General features: G+C 32.7%; 1 protein-coding gene across 1 annotated transcript in view; it reads right to left on the reverse strand.

Moving 5' to 3' along the window:
• Nucleotides 1-427: 427 nt before the first annotated feature.
• Nucleotides 428-21392, reverse strand: part of LOC128175546 (anaphase-promoting complex subunit 1-like) — an 87824-nt gene continuing 66859 nt past the window's right edge. Inside the window, exons 41-55 of the mRNA XM_052841294.1 lie at nucleotides 20850-20940; nucleotides 20075-20188; nucleotides 19495-19643; nucleotides 18730-18816; nucleotides 18392-18509; nucleotides 16085-16162; nucleotides 13576-13643; nucleotides 13236-13311; nucleotides 11212-11247; nucleotides 11049-11111; nucleotides 10521-10604; nucleotides 4118-4213; nucleotides 2516-2705; nucleotides 2050-2181; nucleotides 428-605 (exon numbers count right to left, since the gene is read on the reverse strand). Of these exons, the coding sequence (XP_052697254.1) occupies nucleotides 511-605; nucleotides 2050-2181; nucleotides 2516-2705; nucleotides 4118-4213; nucleotides 10521-10604; nucleotides 11049-11111; nucleotides 11212-11247; nucleotides 13236-13311; nucleotides 13576-13643; nucleotides 16085-16162; nucleotides 18392-18509; nucleotides 18730-18816; nucleotides 19495-19643; nucleotides 20075-20188; nucleotides 20850-20940 (1477 nt within the window). The 3' untranslated portion in view covers nucleotides 428-510. The remainder of the gene's footprint in view (nucleotides 606-2049; nucleotides 2182-2515; nucleotides 2706-4117; nucleotides 4214-10520; nucleotides 10605-11048; nucleotides 11112-11211; nucleotides 11248-13235; nucleotides 13312-13575; nucleotides 13644-16084; nucleotides 16163-18391; nucleotides 18510-18729; nucleotides 18817-19494; nucleotides 19644-20074; nucleotides 20189-20849; nucleotides 20941-21392) is intronic.

Below are 21392 nucleotides of genomic sequence, written 5' to 3' on the forward strand. Positions count from 1 at the left end.
TTTTTCTCAATAAATTATTAATGGTTTACCAATTTCGGTTGCGCCGTACTGTTTCTTTAATATGTCATTTTCATTTCGTTTAATCGCGCAAACCCAGCTTGCGCCTTACACTAAGTCATTTGCGTCACTGATGCATTGGAATTTAATTATAAGTGTTACCACGTGCACAGCTAAAGACACTGGACAATTTTAACATAAATGGATTAATAGATATGGATGAATAAGGCGTGCCAATAAAAACAACGATCTTTTAAATACAATTGCCCAAGTTTTCATTTAGGTTTTTTATATAAATAAAATGGCCAGGTGTTTACCGAGTCTCAATTTGACGAGATCATATAACTGAACATGTATAATTATGCTATAAAACAAATTTTGAGTATGCCAGTCTCTCTTCCTTCATGACATTGCAAACAAAACTTTTTTTAATACTATATTTTATTTCTTCTATCACCAGCATAAGAAATGGTTTTACAGTTTTTTTGAGCGTAGTTTTAACATAGTCCATTTTCATACTGCAGCCTGCCAAGCAGCGAGAATCTGCATCACCGTGTTTACTGATAAATGTGGGAGAGTGGAGCATAGGACTGGAAGGGTTGGACCACCTGAAGTAGAGTTCAGACAATTAAAAAAATATTAACAAAACAAGAGTGTATAAAACACTTTTCGGATGTGAGCAGCTTCAATTGACTTGATCAAAGCAACACATTAGAATTAATAAATTACAAATTAATATACAACAAATAACACATGTATTTATACCAATTCCAAAATTGTAGGCATATGGGCCACATTGCTAAAATAATTGTATAAATATGACCCACATGTTACTCTGGCCAAAGCAGCCAATTATGCCCCCTTTCTTATTTCACCAGAACTTCATTATTCACAGAAAATCTTGCATGTAAGTTCTGGGGACATGGTTTCTTGAGTTGTTTGTTTGAAGCTTTATGACATTTTTAATTATGCATACAATTCCAGGACAATATTAGCTCAGTGGTTTCAGAGGAAAAATAACAAATAATTTTTTAAAAATTAACAGTACACCTGAATGACTCCATAAAACCACTTTCAGACCCCATTAGGTTATGGTATAAATATGATTAAACTTTTTATAAAAGCTTTCTTGCATAAAAATTTAACAAATTTTTTTTACAAGCATATTTCTGAGAAGAAAAATAATTTTATAGCTGTATATTACTGTGTAAGAAAAATTAACATGATTTTGGCCACATTCTAAATCAAGGTGGTCATTGTTATATTGAAGCTTCCCCAATTTCCATCACACAAATTACTAGTAAACAAGAGGCCGACAAACCTTGACCGTCACTTAAGTACCATACATGTCAGGGAGTCTCATGTTTGCATCAGTAGTTTTGATTTACACTTATCTAAGACTTCTCTAATTGTTACTCCCTACTTTTATTATTTGATGTTTATCAATGGCAAAAAAGTTACCTGTGTGAAACAAGTGACCTAACAAAAATACATGTTCACTCTAAGGTCAGGTTTGTCATGCCGCACCCCCAATAAATAGCCTGAACCGTGGATTTCACAATTTAGGATGAAGATATTATGGACATTATCACATAATGACTATGCATTTTGTTTGTTTCCAACGACTGTGAAAGTACAGAATATTCTATGATATACCGCTACAATTCACTATGTGGCTAATGTGGTCCTTCCAAAGGACCTGAACAGCTGACCAAAGGATCATGAATTTCACAATTAAAGTAGAGAGTCTTATGGACATCACAACCATGCCTTAAGAGCAGAAGAGAAGAAGATTTTCTAAGATTAAATACATTTTCACTACATGGCCATATTGGCCCCACCCAAGTGCCCAAACCCATGACCATGCATTTTATAAGGTAAAGGATATGAATATAAAAAGCTAACACATAATTTTTCTTTTTACCTGGGCCATAAATTTGGTTTGAGAGAGAGATTGAGATTTTTTTTGGAGTAGTTGGCTTTTGTTTCATCAAGAATCTTGATGTCAACATGTCTGATATGTTCAAAAGTACTAATGACAGTAGCACCTACCTTCAACTATTATCTTTGAAATTTCCTCTGGTGTTGGAATGTCGTACCATGTGACATAAGCTGACAACAGGACCAGATCACAACTCTCAACAACATTTGTCTGCAGATACTTCACAATTCCCTCCATATTTGCTAATTTTAAAAAGAAAAGAGCATACATGTATCTTTTAAATGCTCTAATGTTCTCATACTGCATATCCAGTAACTTTTGCAATGATCTTATTTACACTTTTTTCACAATCTCTTTTAAATCTGGATTTATTGAGTATACAGAAATTATACGCTGTAATATTTTCGGTAAGAAAGTATTAAATCGCAAAAAATGACTGACACAAATTGAAAATTCTACACATTTTTCCCATTTTCTCTAATTTTATTACATTGGTCAAATGAACCTTCATCAGAACAAATTTTGTTTGTAAATCTTTCTCACAGGATTTCATTTAAGCCAGTCTCTAAAATTTACCTGCTTGCCATCTATCCAGCCTATCTTCTAGCTGTGACTTAAGAGCTAAAAGAAATTCCATTTGCAACAGCTGTGTGGAGGAAACATTCTCTAATTTTCCCAAGTTGAATGGGCTGTTATAATATGCTAGAATATTCTTAAGCTGTCTAATCCCCAGGTGAGTCAATGAAAAGTTGGATTGGTTTAGGACCTAGAAAAAAACCAATTTGTATCAAAACTACATATGCCATCCAATAGAATTTTATTTGGAATATTGGAATTGGAATATTGGAAAATTTTGTTAGCAAGATAAGCTACATAAAAAGAGAATCTTGTGAAATATAGGATGAAACAGAGATAAGCAATGATGGAGTCTGCACTATGCTTTTTAATGCAATTTATAAGAAATGGCAATTTTCTAATATTTATATGCCATTGATGATTTTAGTCAATCAGTGCTAAAGCATTTACCCATCAACAAGAAGATCTTGCATTTAACTACTAAAAATTAGCTTGCGTAATGCACATATACCACACTCCCCCTTTACTTGACAATGATACACATTGAATGGTAAGGTACTTATGAAAATCACAATTTGATGAAGTGCATAACTTGCAAAAAATCATCAGCAAAAAACTTCCTGCTTATATGCACGTCTATTCTTGTGTCTCTATCAACTTGAAAATTTTGAAAGGGTAGAAATACTATAAATTCCTAATTAACGTGAGGAATTTATATCTACGTAAAACCGCCAAAAGCACCCCTTGTGGATTTTAAAACCTTGCAATTATTTTCTGAGAGTTATTAACTATAGGAAATATGGATAAATGTTTCGCGTTCGCGATTTGACACTCTCGCAATTTGATACAAAACAGCGGGATCGTGGAATTAAGTATTTGTGTATTATAAGGAATATACAGTACCTGGAAAAATAATGGAATCGGAATATGGCTGGGAATCGGTTTTGTTTCGAAAACAAATATACTTGACAATAATGTTCAACACTATATTTGAAGAATTTTTGTGATGTCATATGTACTTCTTAATCAAATGACACACCTTTCCTACCATTGCAAGTGATATAATTGTACTGCACGGCAAAGGTGATTAATAATACTTCATATTATTTTTAAAACTCCTTTGACAGGTTATGTTCTTTGCAGTTCTTGCTTGGGCTTTCAACAGATATTTCATTTACTCCATATGTTGTTAAAACATTTTGCCTCATCCTCAAAATAAGGCATATTTTCATAAATCAAGAGCAATTTACATAAATAAATTTGAAGGTTTCCCAAGCATGATTCACATTAGTACACATTTTCTCCATCAAGTTTATGCAAAAAATACTAAGATTATATTGATCATTCAAATGCATTAAAATATCTTACTTTCAGTTATTTACACATACACATTTAAAAAAAAACTCTCTTGAGCCTTTGGCTCAGGTGAGCTAATAAAAAGTGTATGCACTAAAATTCATTAGCACTTGCATTTGCGCTTTAATACACATGTAACAAATTTTTTTTTTTGATGGTAGTTATGATAGTTTTCAAATTTAGCATGAAAACAATTGTATACTCCAAAATGAAGGAACAAGAAACAGTAGGGTTAAAGGTTGATACCTGATCAAGTCTAAGATGAGTAGAGATCACTTCTGGTTTTTCTTGGGTGACGCAGGAATACAATATAGATGACAGCTTCTGAAGAGTTCTATTTCTCTGGGAGAAAAAGAAAAAAATTGATTTGAAAAAAAAAATGTCTTTTTTTTATATAATGTCTTAGCTCTTATTCTAGCACATCCACTTTTAAACATAATAAACTAGAAAACTGACCAGTCAGGAAGGGCCCCGCTATGACAATTAATATAGAGAAGTGAAGAAAACTTTGAATTCCATCCTCTTTATATTAACAATGATGAAAAATAAATGCCCGGCATAAGATGTAAAGAACTGCAATATATATAAGGTGGTAAAAAAAAAAATATGAAAATTATAAGCAACAACTGTATTTTTTCAAGATAATTCTTGAATGTCCAAAAACTCTAAATAGTAACCTTGTATCTGCATGAAACAGGGATAACCTCATGTCTTATAAGAAAACTAAATTAAATATGCATTTAAAAAAGATTTAAACAGGTGTTTTATAAAATGCAAGCCTTCAGTGAATGCAAATACATTGTATCATCCAGGGTTGACCTCAACTTCAAAACAAACATCAGTTGCAGACAAAGGTGTTCATTAATCTTCATATGACAGATAGGGATAAGCCTCTAAATTTTCTGCAGCAGGCAAGATAATTAATCCCAGGGGATTAATTGTTCTGCTCTCTCATCCTTTTCTTCTAAATTTACAATAAGATTTTTTTTTCAGAAATGACAGAATGGGGTTATTATCTGATTACCTGTTAAAATTAACAGCATAAAGGCAGAAAGAAATAAAATTAATAATTAAAACATAGGTAATCACAGATTACAAAGCTCACCGAGACGAGGCATCAACTTTATGAGGCATCACCTTTAAAACCACCTTTATCATATGATATGAAAATCATAGTTAATGATCTTGGATATTCATGGATACTGTTTTGACACAATATCGTATATCATATGTAAAAAAATTGTATGATAATCCTATGTTCATTTCATACATTATTATAAGATACAATGTTTATCAATACAATAATATAAAATATGATATTGCATCCAATGATACTTACAATATATATCATTTAATACAATATAATACTGTAATAAATATTGATGCAATATGATTTTGTAACATATAATATGACATTGTATCGTGTTATACATTATTGTATTTAATCACATAATACAATATCATGATATCTAATATAAATACAATATAGCATTATTTGATACTATATCATATCACATAATACATCACAATATTGTAACATATGATATTATATTGTATAATATAGTATAATTTTGTATTGTATGATATTGTATCATATTTGATACACAATATTGTATCATATGATACAATATAATTTGATAAAACATTGTTTCATATCATATGATACAATATCATCTGATACAGTACGATATTATATAATACAATATCATTTTATACAATATCATATCATATGATACAATATCATATTATACAATATCATATTATATGATATCTTATAATATCATATAATACAATTTCATGTATTATATAACAATATATTATATAAACCAATATCATATTATACAATATTGTATCATACGATATGCTATAATTATAATATACAATATCGTATCATATGATACAATATCATATATTGCAATATAATATGAAACAATATCATTCGATAAAATAATATATTATACAATATCATATTCTACAATATTGTATAATAATATACAATACTATACATAACAATATCATAATACAATATCATATAATAATGTACAAAAAAATTGATACAATATCATATCATATCATATAACTTTTTACAATATAATGTATGATATTACATTGTATCATATAAAACAATAGTGTATCATATCATAGAATACTATATCATAGGAATCATGTTAAATCATTTAACAACAAACACATCTATCAAGCAGGTTTGAGTGAGGTAGGAGAATTTTTAGCATCCTTGATAATGGAGATTAGGCTCTGCATCTGAAGCTACCTCTGCAATTCATTTATATTATAGTTAAATCAATTATGCAAGCTATTATCTATAAAACATGTAACCTGTTCCAAAAAACTAAACCTCATCCAGCATCCGAAACCTATGGCTCAGATTCAGCATTCAAGCCTGTCAGATGCATCAGTATCATGAGATGCATCATCCCTGCAAGTTTGGTGATGTAAGGACCAGTGATAACTAAGATATAATCATCAGAGGGCACCTGCTCTAAAAACTTTAACCAGCTCTTAAAACCTTAACCTCATCCAGCATCCGAAACCTATGGCTCAGATTCAGCATTCATGCCTGTCAGGTGCATCAGTATCGTAAGACGCACCATCCTTGCAAGTTTGGTGAAGTTAGGACCAGAAATAACTAAGATATATTTTTTAGCATCCTTGATAATGGAGATCAGGCTCTGCATCTGAAGCTACCTCTGCCATTCATTTATATTATAGTTAGATCATATATGCAAGTTTGAAATAGTGCTATTACCTACATATATTAAACATGTGACCTGTTCCAAAAAAACTAAACCTCATCCAGCATCCGAAACCTATGGCTCAGATTCAGCATTCAAGCCTGCCAGGTGCATCAGTATCATAAGACACACCATCCATGTAAGTTTGGTAAAGTTAGGACCAGTAATAACTAAGATATGATCATCAGAGGGCACCTGCTCTAAAAACTTTAACCAGCTCTTAAAACCTTAACCTCATCCAGCATCCGAAACCTATGGCTCAGATTTAGCATTCAAGCCTGTCAGGTGCATCAGTATCATAAGACGCACCATCTATGCAAGTTTGGTGAAGTTGGGACCAGTAGTAACTTAGAAATGGCTATCAAAGGGCACCTGCAACAAAAACTTTAACCTGCTCGAAAAACCTAACTTCATCTAGCATCCGAAACTTTCGGCTCAGATTCAGCATTCAAGCCTGTCAGGTGCATCAGTATCATAAGACACACCATCTATGCAAGTTTGGTGAAGTTTGGACCAGTAGTAACTTAGAAATGGCTATCAAAGGGCACCTGCAACAAAAACTTTAACCTGCTCCAAACACCTTAACCTCCTCCAGCATCTGAAATTCATGGCCCAGATTCAGCATCCAAGTCTCTCAAGTCCATTAGTAGGTCCAGATGCATCATTCATGCAAGTTTGGTGAAGATAGGACAAGTAATAAGTTAGATACAGGACTTGCAACAAAAACTTTAACCAGGTCCGGACGCCGACGCCGACGCCGAGGGTATAGCATAAGCTCCCCCCGACTTCGTCTCGGTGAGCTAAAAATAAAATAGTGAAAAAGGATATCTTAATATATATCTTAATTTTAGAATTCAATAAAATTATCATAAATCATTGTGTACGGTATATTTTAACCAAAATAAAGTATGAATATTATATATTTTAAATCCATATTTCAAAGAATGTACACAATACTACACATCATTCAAAATTGACCTTAACTTCAAAACAAAGATCATTTGCAGACACATGCAGGCAGTGCAGTAATTAATCTCAATGTGACAGATAAAGGTAAAACTTAGGATTTTCTTCCTGTGGAAGGTTAATTAATCCCAAAGGACAAATATTGCACAGCCTTCCAAGTATACAATGGTAACATTCTCAGGAGTTATCTCTCTTTGCCCATTATTATTATGCATAGTTAAGGAATCTACCCCACCACCCCAGCTCCAAACCAGAAGACATAGAGAATCATACTTAGCATCAAAATATGTATTTCTGCCTACTGAACTACCATACCAAATTTGAAATTGATTGGGCAACCATGAAAAAAGTTATTAGAAAAAAACAGAAAATTTGTGGACGGAAGAGTGACAGACGGACGGACGGACAGAAGGACGGACGGACAGAGTGATTACTATAGGGCACCCGCAAATCCTTGCGGGGCCCTAATGACCATGAAGTTTTACCAGTCATTGACCTTTGATTATGACCAAACTGCAAAACCAAAAGTGATCATGGGGTTCTTGAGATATGGCCCAAATCTCCAAAACAAAATGCCAAAGCATTAGCTTTCTGAACAAACAATCACTGACAAAGTATAACATAGCAATCAAATACCCTACCATCTTTGTTGAGACTTGGTGACTAGAGAACCTGGCATAATCTATCTTAAGAGAATACATATTATTATATTGAATTTTGGTTTGGGTTTTCTTCATTTTCTTAAAATCTACGATCTACAATAACTGAAACTGTTGGAAATGTTGCTTTTGCCTGACTTCATTCAAGTAATGAGACATTTGGGCAAGGTATGTACTTGTCATGTTTCTGATTTTAATCGATCTTTGTATAGGATTTGTGTAGTGATTATATGCATTATCTTACTTTTTGACATTACTTTATACCAAATTCCCTTGTAAATTTTAACCACTTTGCCCTTAATCCATGCAGATTTTTATTCATTGAATAGCATGTCTTTTTGACATTATCAAGTGGCATATTTGTTTGTTCATGTAAAAGTTAACAATATGTGTAAACTATTTCCATATGTTAAATGTGATTTGACTAAAGTTTAATAAAATATTTTATTTCAAAATTTCATGTGCATATTTTTGTATGTTGCAATAACTCACCTATGTGTATAGAACTAAAGATCTATCAACATTTTTCTGAAGTGCTACAGTTCTGAAGCTACATGTAACTGACCTTTAAGGCACTTACAGTAAAATCATTCTCTTGTAAGAAATAAACATAGGTAATCACAGATTACAAAGCTCACTGGGACAGGGCATCACCTTTATGAGACCACCTTGATCATATTATATGAAAATCATAGTTAATGATCTTGGATATTCATGGATACTGTAGTGTGGTTTGACACAATGTCATACGTTAAAAATTGTTTGATAATCAAACGTTAATTTAATATAGTATTGTAACATACAATTTTAATCAATAAGTAATGTAGAATATAATATTGCATCTTATGATACTATGCATACATGTCTTGAGTAACTCAGAGTGAATGTTTCTTGTCCTCAAACAAATCATGCTTACGATAGGGTATAGTTCCGATAGATTGCTTTTACATTTAGTGAGGTACTAAAGTATATACTTTTTCCATCGATATCTTTAATTCAAAGAACAAATGTGCATTAACGGAAGAAGATTGAATACTTAAAATAGAAAAAGTATGCTCACAGATGGAATCGAACCAGGGTACAAAAACATCATGTGTGACATAGTCAGCGTTTAAACCTACTGAGCTATCAAGGACTTACTCTTATCCATGTAAAAATAGACCAGTATGATATAACCTGTTTCCGAAATTTTTGACGGTTTTTTTGCAGCAGCAATGTTATATATATAAGTTGCATGAGGGAATAACAATTGTTGAATCCTGGCATTGGTCATAGAGTAGGATCATATAAGAGGATCCATAAGAGAACCTTATCCTGATAATGGTTATGGAGTAGGATCATAGAAAGGATCGGCATGGGAACCTTTTCCTGACATTGGTAATAGAGTACCAGGTAGGATCATCAAGAGTATCCACAAGGAAACCTTTTCTCGACATTAGTATACAGTAGGATCATGGAGAGGATCCACATGGGAACCTTTTCTCGACATTAGTATACAGTAGGATCATGGAGAGGATCCACAAGGAAACCTTTTCTCGACATTAGTATACAGTAGGATCATGGAGAGGATCCACAAGGGAACCTTTTCTCGACATTAGTATACAGTAGGATCATGGAGAGGATCCACATGGGAACCTTTTCTCGACATTAGTATACAGTAGGATCATGGAGAGGATCCACATGGGAACCTTTTCGAGACATTGGTCATTGGCAGGATACATAATGGAACCCCTTTCTGACATTTGTTTTTGAGTAGGATCATAAAGAGGACCCACAAAAGAGCCTTATATTGACATTGGTAATATCATAGGATCATTAAGAGGATCCTCATTGGGAACCTATTCCTGACATTGGTCCTAGAGTAGGATCATAGATAGGTTTCATAAAAGAACCTTTTCATGTATCACCAGGTATTGTTAAGTTCAGGTCAACAGCCCCAGAACTATTCAAGGAGAACAATTAGGGAAACACTATGTGCATACTGTAGGAAGTAAACAGAGATATCACCTCTAGTGCTTACACATGGTCGATGCAAACCTTCAACTGCTTGAACTTGTGTACATAACATTATCATTAATGTGAACTTTCATTACAAAAATAAACTTTTTAAAATAATACTTTATCTGGGTGTCTGTTGGGTGGTTTTTGTTTGTCATTTCAACACAGATTATTTTTTGTTTTCTATGTTAAAAATTTTATAAGTTGAAACTATCAACCATATCACAGTTGTCACCTCACAATCAGGAGGAGACCATCTTTGTATATAAATACCTGACAATCATCCTTTCCCATCAGGAAATAATCTGCCATTGATGATATAACAGGATCAGTGGTAAAAGCTTTGATGACATCAGGCTACAAAAATATCATGACATAGATTATAAGTAGCAGAGATCATTACATGTATATGTCTTAACAAACAGAAACTGGTCAAAATATTAACATAAAATTATTCATCTAATTGCATCATCATCAATCAAGAAATACACACTTAAAAGTATGTAAATATTGATTCCCTTAAATTTCCTGATCTACAAATTTTTATGTCTCTACATGTTTATCTTAACAACTTTATTCTCAAACAGACAGATTACATTATATATGCGAGAGCATATGCCGTATTTAATTGGTAAACATTGACAAAATGTCTGGGCTGGTGATTAAAATGATTTATCTTACTGTATTAAGTTGGTTACCACAGTGACTGTCTTTCTAATCACCTGGTTTTTTGCTCCTATTATTGGTAGCTTAACCATAATTTTTTAACATATCTGTTATATCTGCGGGTTAACAATGTACCTTAACAGATGTATGGCTGGAGTGGTCACTTGTCAGTGATTTCGCTAATACACTTCTGTATCCCTACAACAAAATTGAACTGGATTTATTTGATCAGAATAAAAGTGGCACGTATTGTTGATTTTGTTGCCAATTTCATGCCCAAATTCTAGAAAAATCTTACCTTCATATAAGTTTTTGGCAACTTTGGCAAACAAATCTTTACCGAAAAATATATTTTTAAAATTAGGTAAATATCCTGTAGGTTTCTTTAATATTGGCATGTGATTGTAACAATCACATTGGAGTATCATCATACTTGTAAATATAACATAAGCCTTATGGGTGTAAGAGTTTGTATCAAATATAAAATATCTAAACAAACTAATAGAATTCATCTTGATTTTCAAATTTTTCACAACATATTCTGAAGTTATGAATTGAACATGATTTAACTCAATTTTTTGGCCAACTGGTTTCTGAGAACAAGATTTTTAAAGAGTTTTCTCTATTTATTCCTATATATGTAAAAATTCACCACCATTGAGGCTCCAACTTATCCACAGGGATCAAGTTTTGAACAAACTTGAATCTACACTACATGAGGATGCTTCAATACAAGTTTCAGTTTTTCTGACCAAATGGTTTTGAAAATTTCAATTTTTTTTTTTTTTTAAATCTGAATCTTAGTCTTATAACTGCTTAACTAGATTGACCTTTTTATAAACTTATTTCTTGCTGATTTTGATATGAGGTGAGGAGCAATCTTTCGACTTTGTGTAAATACTACTCATTTTTTGACTATGAAGCGAAAAAAACCCCTAGACAATATTGAGATGGTGACCATCTCAAAAGACCCCACTTAAATAATGGACAATAGGATGAAAGCATTTCAAAGAATTTTACTTTGACATTGACCTAAAACTTAGAAATTTTCCAGTTGGCATTAAACATTTAATTCCATCTCATTATCCCTTACATACACACATTTTTGTTCAACCTGAGCAAAATTAAGCAAAAGGAAATAATTTATGATCTAAAACTGATCATAAAGAGATCTGCAATGACCTTCACATTGACTTGGTTCAAATCATAAAGTCACTGCTCACAATTAACCAAAAAGCTCTGTTCATGTGAAGTAGGAGCCAAATAGGGCCAAGTAGAGAGTATGTACATGCTCTGAAAAAAGAATTTTGCATGATCCAATATGACCTTGACACTTGACCTAAAAACATCATTTAAGGTCACTGCACACACTTTGATCGTAAGCACTCTGTGAGTGAAGTATGATCCAGATTGGACAAAAGGGAGAAAAGATATGCCCTGGACAAGGTTTTTTCATACAATTCTGCTATGACTTTCACATTTGACCTTGAAACTTGGTTCAATGTCACTGTACACCCTTTTCTCAAAAGCTCTGTTTGTATGAAGTGTGAGCAAAATAGGGCTAAGTGGAGAGTATATATGCTCTGAAAAAATAATATTTGCGCAGTCCAATAAAACCTCGACCCTTGACCTACAAACTTCATTCAAGGTTAATGCACAACTTTGATCAATAAGCACTCTGTGAGTAAAGTTTGAGCCAAATCGGACCAAGGAGAGAGAAAAAATGCTCTGAACAAGGATTTTTCATATAATTCTTCTATGACCTTCAGCTTCAACTGAGAAACATGTCTCAAGATCACTGCATATCCTTTACTTAAAAGCACTCTGTGTGAAGTATGAGCCAGATTTGGCCAAGAGGAGAGAAGATATACTTCAGACAAGAGATCTTGGATGGACAAATGGACAGAAGGATGGATGAACGGAAGGACAGATGGATGGACAGACTGATCACTAGAGGGCGCCCATAGAGTGGGGCCCTAAAAAACAATATAAAACAAAATAGAATTCATGTTGAAAAAAACATACACAAAACATTGTTTTCTTCTGAAATATGGAGTTTGAATATTGATATTAGAAATATTGTAAAGTTAAGTGAGTGATTTAGCATATCAACTGGGCCTGTAAGTCTTAATGTTTCCCTTGTGTCTTGTATACAAAACAAAAAATCTGGCTTCCATTTCTCAGGGTGTGTAAATCTTTGGATAGGCTGACAATTTTGATAGCTGTCAGCCCTGGATGTCAGGCTAGGATTTATTTTGAAGAGATTCAAACACCGAGTATATACTAGATACAGCACTCAGTCTGATAACATATCATAAATACCTTTGGATCCAATACATATGACAAGTACCCAGCTCTCTGCTTCACAAACAAGATTCCATTTTTCTTCAGGAGCAGTCTAAAAAGATAGAAGTCTTTTACATAAAATGGTAATGAAAAACCCAGTCAATTGAATGACTGCTGTAATCTAACTCCTAAAAAGGAGTCAATGGAATTTTTACCATATGATATGTGAATTCATGTCAGCAGTTATGCTAGAAATCAATTCAATGTCCTTTACTATAGAATAGAAATGTCTAGAAATACATTCATGAAATTAAAAAAAAAATTTAAGTCATTTCATTCTAACTTTCTCATTTTTTCTGAGAATGAATTAACTTACTTTAAGGTACTCCAATTCTTGTCAATATGAAATGTTATAGGCCAATACCTTGGTCCCAATATTTTAACCTGCAAAAGATGATGTAGTCAGCATATATTTATTCAGCAACAGTAAAATGGGCCAAATTGCTTACCTGGGCAACATTATCCTGCTAAAAACAATGAATCCCCAAAGAAAGCATTTTATTGTTTAAATCTTGCTTCCAGTTTTTACATGCTCCGGCAAAAGTTGGGAAGCCTACCATGTTGCCTAGTACTTAATCCAAAAAATCTATCTTTGTTTATCATGATCAAAATTGGATGAAATTATCTGTAATCATTTTAAGTAGATATTTACCTGTATTTATCTATTCAATAGATTAATTTGTTAGGGTTGCACTGGTGGGGGTTGATATAGAATGTTTGAGGGGGATGTTTGTCCTTAGGTTTTACAAATGTGTTGTGCATGAAGATGTAGTAGTTTGTAGTCAGTCTGTCTGTCTGTCTCTCTCTGTGTCTCTCTCTGACTTTTAATTATATGGCTGCTTGTGACATGATATTGCAAATGTTGGGGGTGGTATTCACAGACTTAGTGGGTATTTTTTGTTCTTCTAGATTTTGAACTCTAGTTAACTGTAGACTCTTTTCTATAGGATATGTCTTTCTATAATTTTTTTGAAATTTGTTACCATGGTAACCATATACAAGAATAACTAGAACTGTCCTAATGGGACTAATACCCCCGCAAGGCTAATTTCAAATGGGACAAAAATAAAGGTTTGGAACACATACAAAAAAAAATTCTAGAATTGTAAAAAAAAAAATTAGTTAACAAAGAAAAATTAAAATCAGAATTGTCAGAATTTCACTGTAAATACATATCTATAACAGTAATACATTTACAAATGTATGTATCTGATGATATATTTTTTTTTTAAATTTAATTGATTTAAAGAAAAACCAACAAAATGACAATAACCCCTCCCTTTGCAGTAAATGAAAATACCGGTATCCAAGCAATGCTCATCTGTTGATAAAACTTTCAATATCTTTCTAATAAGAGTCTTGACACATGCAATTAGTTGTTTCAAATTTTCCCCACTTTCTCCTATGGCACAATGGAACTCCATATCAGAAAATTGATCCCATAGGACTATGATTTTCTTTGATGAGCTTGTTAAATTTAATAAACTCCCAAAACATTACCATAATTACCATACTATGTAAAAATATGTAAAAAAGAAAATTTAATATTACAAACAATTTTAAAATTGCCAAAACACTACAATCATATCAGTAATTTTGAATTTCATTTAAATTAATGCCCAATAGGGTCACTTCATCAACTTACTTGACAAATAAATTTAAACAACCTCAAATAGTTTAACTTCTTTATTAAAAATGATATAATTATTTATTTCCTTATAATGATAGAACTTTTTGTTTACATGAAACAGTTTTATAATAGCCCCAAAACCATCACCCATTTTACAGATTATCAATTTCCCCTAAACACATGCTCGATCTGAACCATGGCTCAGATAATGGCTCCCTTGGGACAAATGAATTCAGCCACACTTGTCTTTGATGTTCTTATTAGCTCCTAAGAATTTATCACTGACAAACAACAACTTTGCATTGTCAGTTGATAAAATACTTATAAAAAAATATTTTTTTTTTATTAATTAAGACATAAAGACAAAAAATCTCCATCTGGATGTATTTATATAAATATATTTTAGAGTGTTTTCTATTAATTAATTAATAAAATCTGTAAGGATTACCTCCCTTACTTTTCAACATTAGTATACAATATATAGAATAAGGAAAATGAAAACTGTCATAAAATCATTAAATCGTGTCTGATCTAAAAAAAAATTGCAGGTGCACATCTTCAGATAGTGTTCAACATATGTACAAATTTTCAAACTGTTCCATGCAGTAATAAAAAATTCTATAGGGGGGACAAAGTTGCGTCTACAGACAGACGGACAGACAGACAGACGGACAGGGTGAAACCAATATACCCCCCTAAACTTCGTTTGCGGGGGTATAAAAAAAACTATGACATATCTTTAATGGGTTAAGTTACGGTGCTTTTCTTCCAAATTTAGGCTTAAATAAAGGTTCAGCAAATAGTACACTAAAACAAGTGAAAACAACTCGTCATTATGACGTCATAGGTGAGGTAATCTCAAGCTAGCATCAAAATGAAGCAAACATAACATAACATTCGATTGCAACATTTCCATGATCAATACGCTTGAAGAGGCTTAAGCTACCTGCATAAGAACAGCTACAAAATACAGTATTGAAATCACAATTTTTAACTATCCCTGAAATCAAATTGAAAAAAAATCCTCCAGTCCGTTTGTTACATCTCTTTTGTTGTAAAACATTTAGATAGAAATACTGCTTGGTCTGCATTAAGTTTCGATTCCATATTTCATAACCCAGTCGCTGGATTTGCAATTTGTGTTGGTTATAGTGATTTCATGAAATATCAAAACAAAGAATTGAAGTCCTCTCACCTCTTCAATTTTATCTAACTCAGGAAGAAGTGTAGGAGCTGAAGTCCTGAAAACTTCCCCACAGTAATCTGCCGTGTCCTACAATAAAAAATTGTATTATTTACTCACATCCAAAACACATGGCTTTCGTTAGTGGCATATTGTAAAAGTGGTTAATGACATTGAAATCTAAGTATGCATTTTCTATAGCCTAACAATAAGCAGTTGCATCATTTACCAAAAATAGTTTTTGTGGTCATCATTATGGACATCAGTTTAGATTTTATTTCCGTATAAAAAATTACAAAGTTAGGAACACTAATTTATTAAAACAGAAATAAATGCTGGGTAATCATTTAACGTATCACTCCCTAAGAAGCACTTGTATTTATAATAGTGTCAATGGCATGCCCAAAGCTGGCATACCCCTACTCAAGGTGCTAATTATAGTGTTTTGTTTGTGTCCAAAGCTAAAATATTCACAAATTATTATAAGCTAAAACTTTTTAAAGAGACATGGTGATGCACAAACCCATAATTTACCATATCTCGCATTTTTACACAATTTCTACATATTTAAAATATCATATGAAAAGATAAACTTTTAATTTAAAAAAATTATGATGTTGAAAAGTAAATAAATCAAATTATAAAGATTAAAAAAATAGAATTAATTGCTGGACCAACACATAAATATTGAGTTTCCTTCCGTTTCATAGCCACGAAATTGATGGGGAATACTGCAGCGTAGCATATATCATAAGCCAGCGCCCTCGCATTGTAATCTTATGTCTGCTCAGAAGATGCACTAAAGACATCGAATAAAGTCAAATTAAAATTCTTTTTTTTCTGTGTGTCAGTCCCACTGTAACTATTTAAAGACAGCAATTGCAATCACATGGCACTCAAATCAATGTCCAAAGTTGTATAAACAAAACAACTTGATTTGTTTATATGTGTATTTTCGGATGAGTTTTAATGACTTGAAGAGGATAGGTGATGACTTATAATGCAAGAAACCTTTCGTATGATGAAATTTCGTATATTTCTTATTTCTCATCATCATCGAAGAGTAAAACATCCTTTTTGAGTCACCTTGTCACTTTAATGAAACGATCAATAAAAAAATATAGTAAAGAAGACTTTCAACAATGGCATAAAATTTTGAAACAACACCACCACAGCTTATCTAGTCAAATATATCTATCTATCCCTATATAAATATTAAACCCCATATTGTGACCATTTTTCTCCAAAAATCATTATCATGAACTTGAATCTACACTACACTGAGGATCCCACACAAATTTCAGATTTTCTAGGCAAAATAGTTTTTGAGAAGGTTTAATTTTTTTTTTTATTCATCCCTATGTAAAAATTTAGCCCCAATTGCGACCCTACCCTACCCATGGGAGTCATGATTTGAATCTACACTATCTGAGAATGCTTAAACACAAGGTTCAGCAGGCCAAATAGTTTGTCAGCAAAAGATTTTTAAAAATTGCCCAAAAGTTTTCAATGATTCTGTATTATTTCCCTTTGAGAGAGGACATGACCCTTTGTTAAAACAAACTTGAAACCCCTTTACCAAATGATGATTTATGCCAAATTTGGTTGAAATTGGCCCTGTGATTCTAGAGAAGTCAATAATGTAAAAAGTTTACAGATGGTCATGCAGACAAAAGGTGCTAACAGCTGTCAGATCAGGTGAGCTAAAATTTCAGATGTTGTGGGGTTGATAAACACCTACAATTAATAATTGTAGCTGAAACCCTTATTGATAACTATAAGATAAGCAAAATTCATTTCAAAATCATTTCAAAAACTCAAACTGTTTTGCAAATAATTTATGGCAGACAAATGTATAGCATAAGAGTGCCTAAAAAATGATGTCTCGATCACACTAAGACCATTTACAACATCTAAGTAATCACTCTGATCGACTTAACATCTAATCACTGGAGGTTAGCAGAGAAATCAAAATTTTCCCAAATCCTTTTCTTACTCAATTCAGCATGGAAGAAAAATGATACTCTTTAAAAAAAGAAAAATAACAATGTGTCTACTGGTAATTTAATTAAAAAATTTCCAAATTTCAATATGAAAAAACTCATTAATGACATGACAGTACTGATTTGGTAATTTAACTCATTTCATTGTACATTTGGCATTGTTGATACTGACAATACAAACAATAAGTGATAAAATCAGAAGTTTAATGTTTAGTTAAAAAAATACAAAAAGAGATATCATCAATGATACAAAAGCTAATTGAAATGATCACAAACTAAACAATTTTTATTTGATAAGAAATATTATATGTCTTACTTTGAATCTGATTTCCAGAGGAACGTAACAGGGTTCGCCCGAATCTACATCTCTTGGAAGCACCACCCTAGCTTCAGTGGCCAGTACATATAGATGACGAAAGGCTTGCAAATGATATCTGCATACATATACAAATAATAAATTAAATATTGCAAAATATTGCCACTGGTATTACTCTTAAACTTTGCATACTGCCTCTTTATTGTCAAAAGGATCATTGTTTAAACGATTTAGGATCAACACTGCATCAAGAATGTTTTGTGCCAACTTTAATAGAATATTGCCTCATGGTTCAAGAGAAGGTGTGAAAAGTTTTCATAAATAATATTATATAGTACCTGTTGTCATTGCTGTGGAAAGGAAACTTTGGGAAAAATGCACATAACATTATTCCAATAGCTTCTGGAGTTGTACTGAGGGAATATCTGTTAAATTGAAAACAGAGACAAATTTCAAGAGAGATCTATATAAAAGTTTCAAATACAGCAGGGCTTAAGAAGGTTGTAGGTTTTGGGACGAGGTTACAAAATGGATGTATCTTTTAGCTGTTTTTTTGATTCAGAAATGAAGTAGCTGGAAATACGAATGAATTCATGTTAGACTATCCTGCAGGAATGGTGAATTTGATGAATTTAAACTTTGAGGATTTTTAAAAAATACTTTCAATCTTTCTAACCATTGATCTCTTGAATTTTTATCAGTGTCCCCTGAAGCTCGAGTTATCGAGATTCACCTGTAATGTCCTGTATAACTTTATACATGTATATACATGTATCTTCATTTACATTAAAAACAATCTTGTTACTAGAACAGTTTCTTTCGAACTAAGGTAAATGTTTTCAAGAGTAGTCATTAGTAATGATGATGTCTTTGTACTGCATCTTTTTGATAAAGTGACATACTTAAAAGTATTTTTTTTTTTATTAAACTACAAGTAACAACTGCCAAAGTTGGCAGCCCTATTGCATTGGCAGTCATTAATAACTATACCTAGCTGAAACATGCAAAACATTTTTAATGTTGAATATGAACTTTTTGAGAATGTCAGATCTGTTCTCAATACCTTTAATAAAGAAAATATTCTTTGTTCTATTAATTTTTACCTGCCACCACCAAGGAAAAGTAATCCAACAGACATGCTGATTGCCATATGAGAACCGTAGGTCACAAAGATGTTGTGTGGTGGTCCGATTCGTGCACGCAACATACGACAAAGTCGCAGGACCTCGAGATTCCCAGAGCCTGCCATTACCTAAATTGTAAAAAAAACATACAGAGTATACCAGCAGTAAACTACATTTATATAAGATCCAACTTAATTTAACCATCTTTTCAGTAGAATGTACTTTATCTTTAGGATGTTGGATCCTGCGATCGAAAGCTTTTTTCTAGAGTATTTTTAAACACTCAATGCCCAACTAAAATTATAATTAAAATTTTGGGGTTTATGTTTCTTTTGGCACTACGGTGTATTTAATATGACCTTTCTGCACTGAAAGTGCAAATTGCACATAAATCACTTTTCCCTCTATAATTTTTCATTGGAATTCACAATGGCATCAAATACAAATTTATACTATTATGCTAGAACAGAAATATTTGGCAGTGCTCGGGACTTTATTTGTGGGGATAAGAGTATAATGAATGAGTAATACAGGTGAGTTGATGTAAACTTGTACAAACCATAGCTAGTGAGAGGAGAATAGTGACCATACAGTTCTCTAGCACACCTCTCCCTGTTTGCTCCACATGCGATTGACTGGACATTATTGTCAAAGCAAGCTTTATGCTCTTCATCTGTAATTACAGCACAGCAATGTAAAACAATCTTTACGAATACAAACATGGCCGCCAAAGGTGCTTATCAGCGGCTGCGAGAATACATTTAAATATAGCTGCATATATGTGAGTCTACGGTATCAACTGTTATATTTAGGGCGCATATCAGCGGTTGTGGCAGTTAAAGAGTTAATATTCATATGTAAATTTTTGCCCCCCCCCCCCCCCCCCCCACCAATGTTGTGACCCCATGCTACCTCACAGGATCATGATTTGAACAAAACTGAATCTACCCTACCTGAGGATGCTTCCATACAAGTTTCAGCTTTCCTGGCTAATTGATTTTTGAGAAGAAGATTTTAAAATATTTACACTATATATTCCTATGTAAAAGTTCGACCCCCAAATTGTGGCCTAACCTTACCCCCGGGGACCATGTTTTGAACAAACTTGAATCTACACCATGTTTTGGTTGAACTAACTTAAGAGATCTTAAACAGAACAAGGATATTTTATTGTCAAGTTTGGTGTTGAAATTGCTTGTTAGCAAATAAAAGAACATGAAAATGTGAAAACTTAGATACATTCTATGATGACTGTACTAGAAAAAAAACAGATTTTCTTGGGCCATCAGATCAGGCAAGCTAAAATACCCTATAAAATAACAACATGCATTTACCAGTGTTCCAAAAGCCATCTGATTGGCTGTTCCTGCAAATTTTAGTCCAATAACCAAACAGCCTCCAGCCACCACATTGCAATAACTTTGACTAAAAACAAAAAAAACAAAACTCAAATTTATTGACCTGGGTGCTTGTTTCAATTAGCATGATTAGTGTAATGCTTCACAAAAATTTGTATAATTTTATTGATCAATAAATTTTCTGAAATTTGATTTGAAAGTTCAAAGGTAGTTATCAATATAATTGTTATCTTTTTAAGAATAGGGAAAAATTGATTTTGTAACAAATAAGACACTTTACATACCTGTTAACCCTCCCGCATTACGCGGGAGACTCCCGCAAAACGGCCTAAAAATCTAAGATCTCCCGCATCCAACCTATCTCCCGCGCGGGAGACAAATTTCTCCCACAATCGTATTTTTCTTCCCAATACCCCCCCCCCCCCCCCCCCCCAATTCTGAATCTTTACATGCAAATTCCAACAACCACTGCGGGTTTTTCTCTGATTTTAAGCTCAAAAAGCTGCTGTAAAGCTTTAA

The sequence above is a fragment of the Crassostrea angulata genome, chromosome 3, assembly GCF_025612915.1.
Source record: "Crassostrea angulata isolate pt1a10 chromosome 3, ASM2561291v2, whole genome shotgun sequence".
NCBI classification, from domain to species: Eukaryota; Metazoa; Mollusca; class Bivalvia; order Ostreida; family Ostreidae; genus Magallana; species Magallana angulata.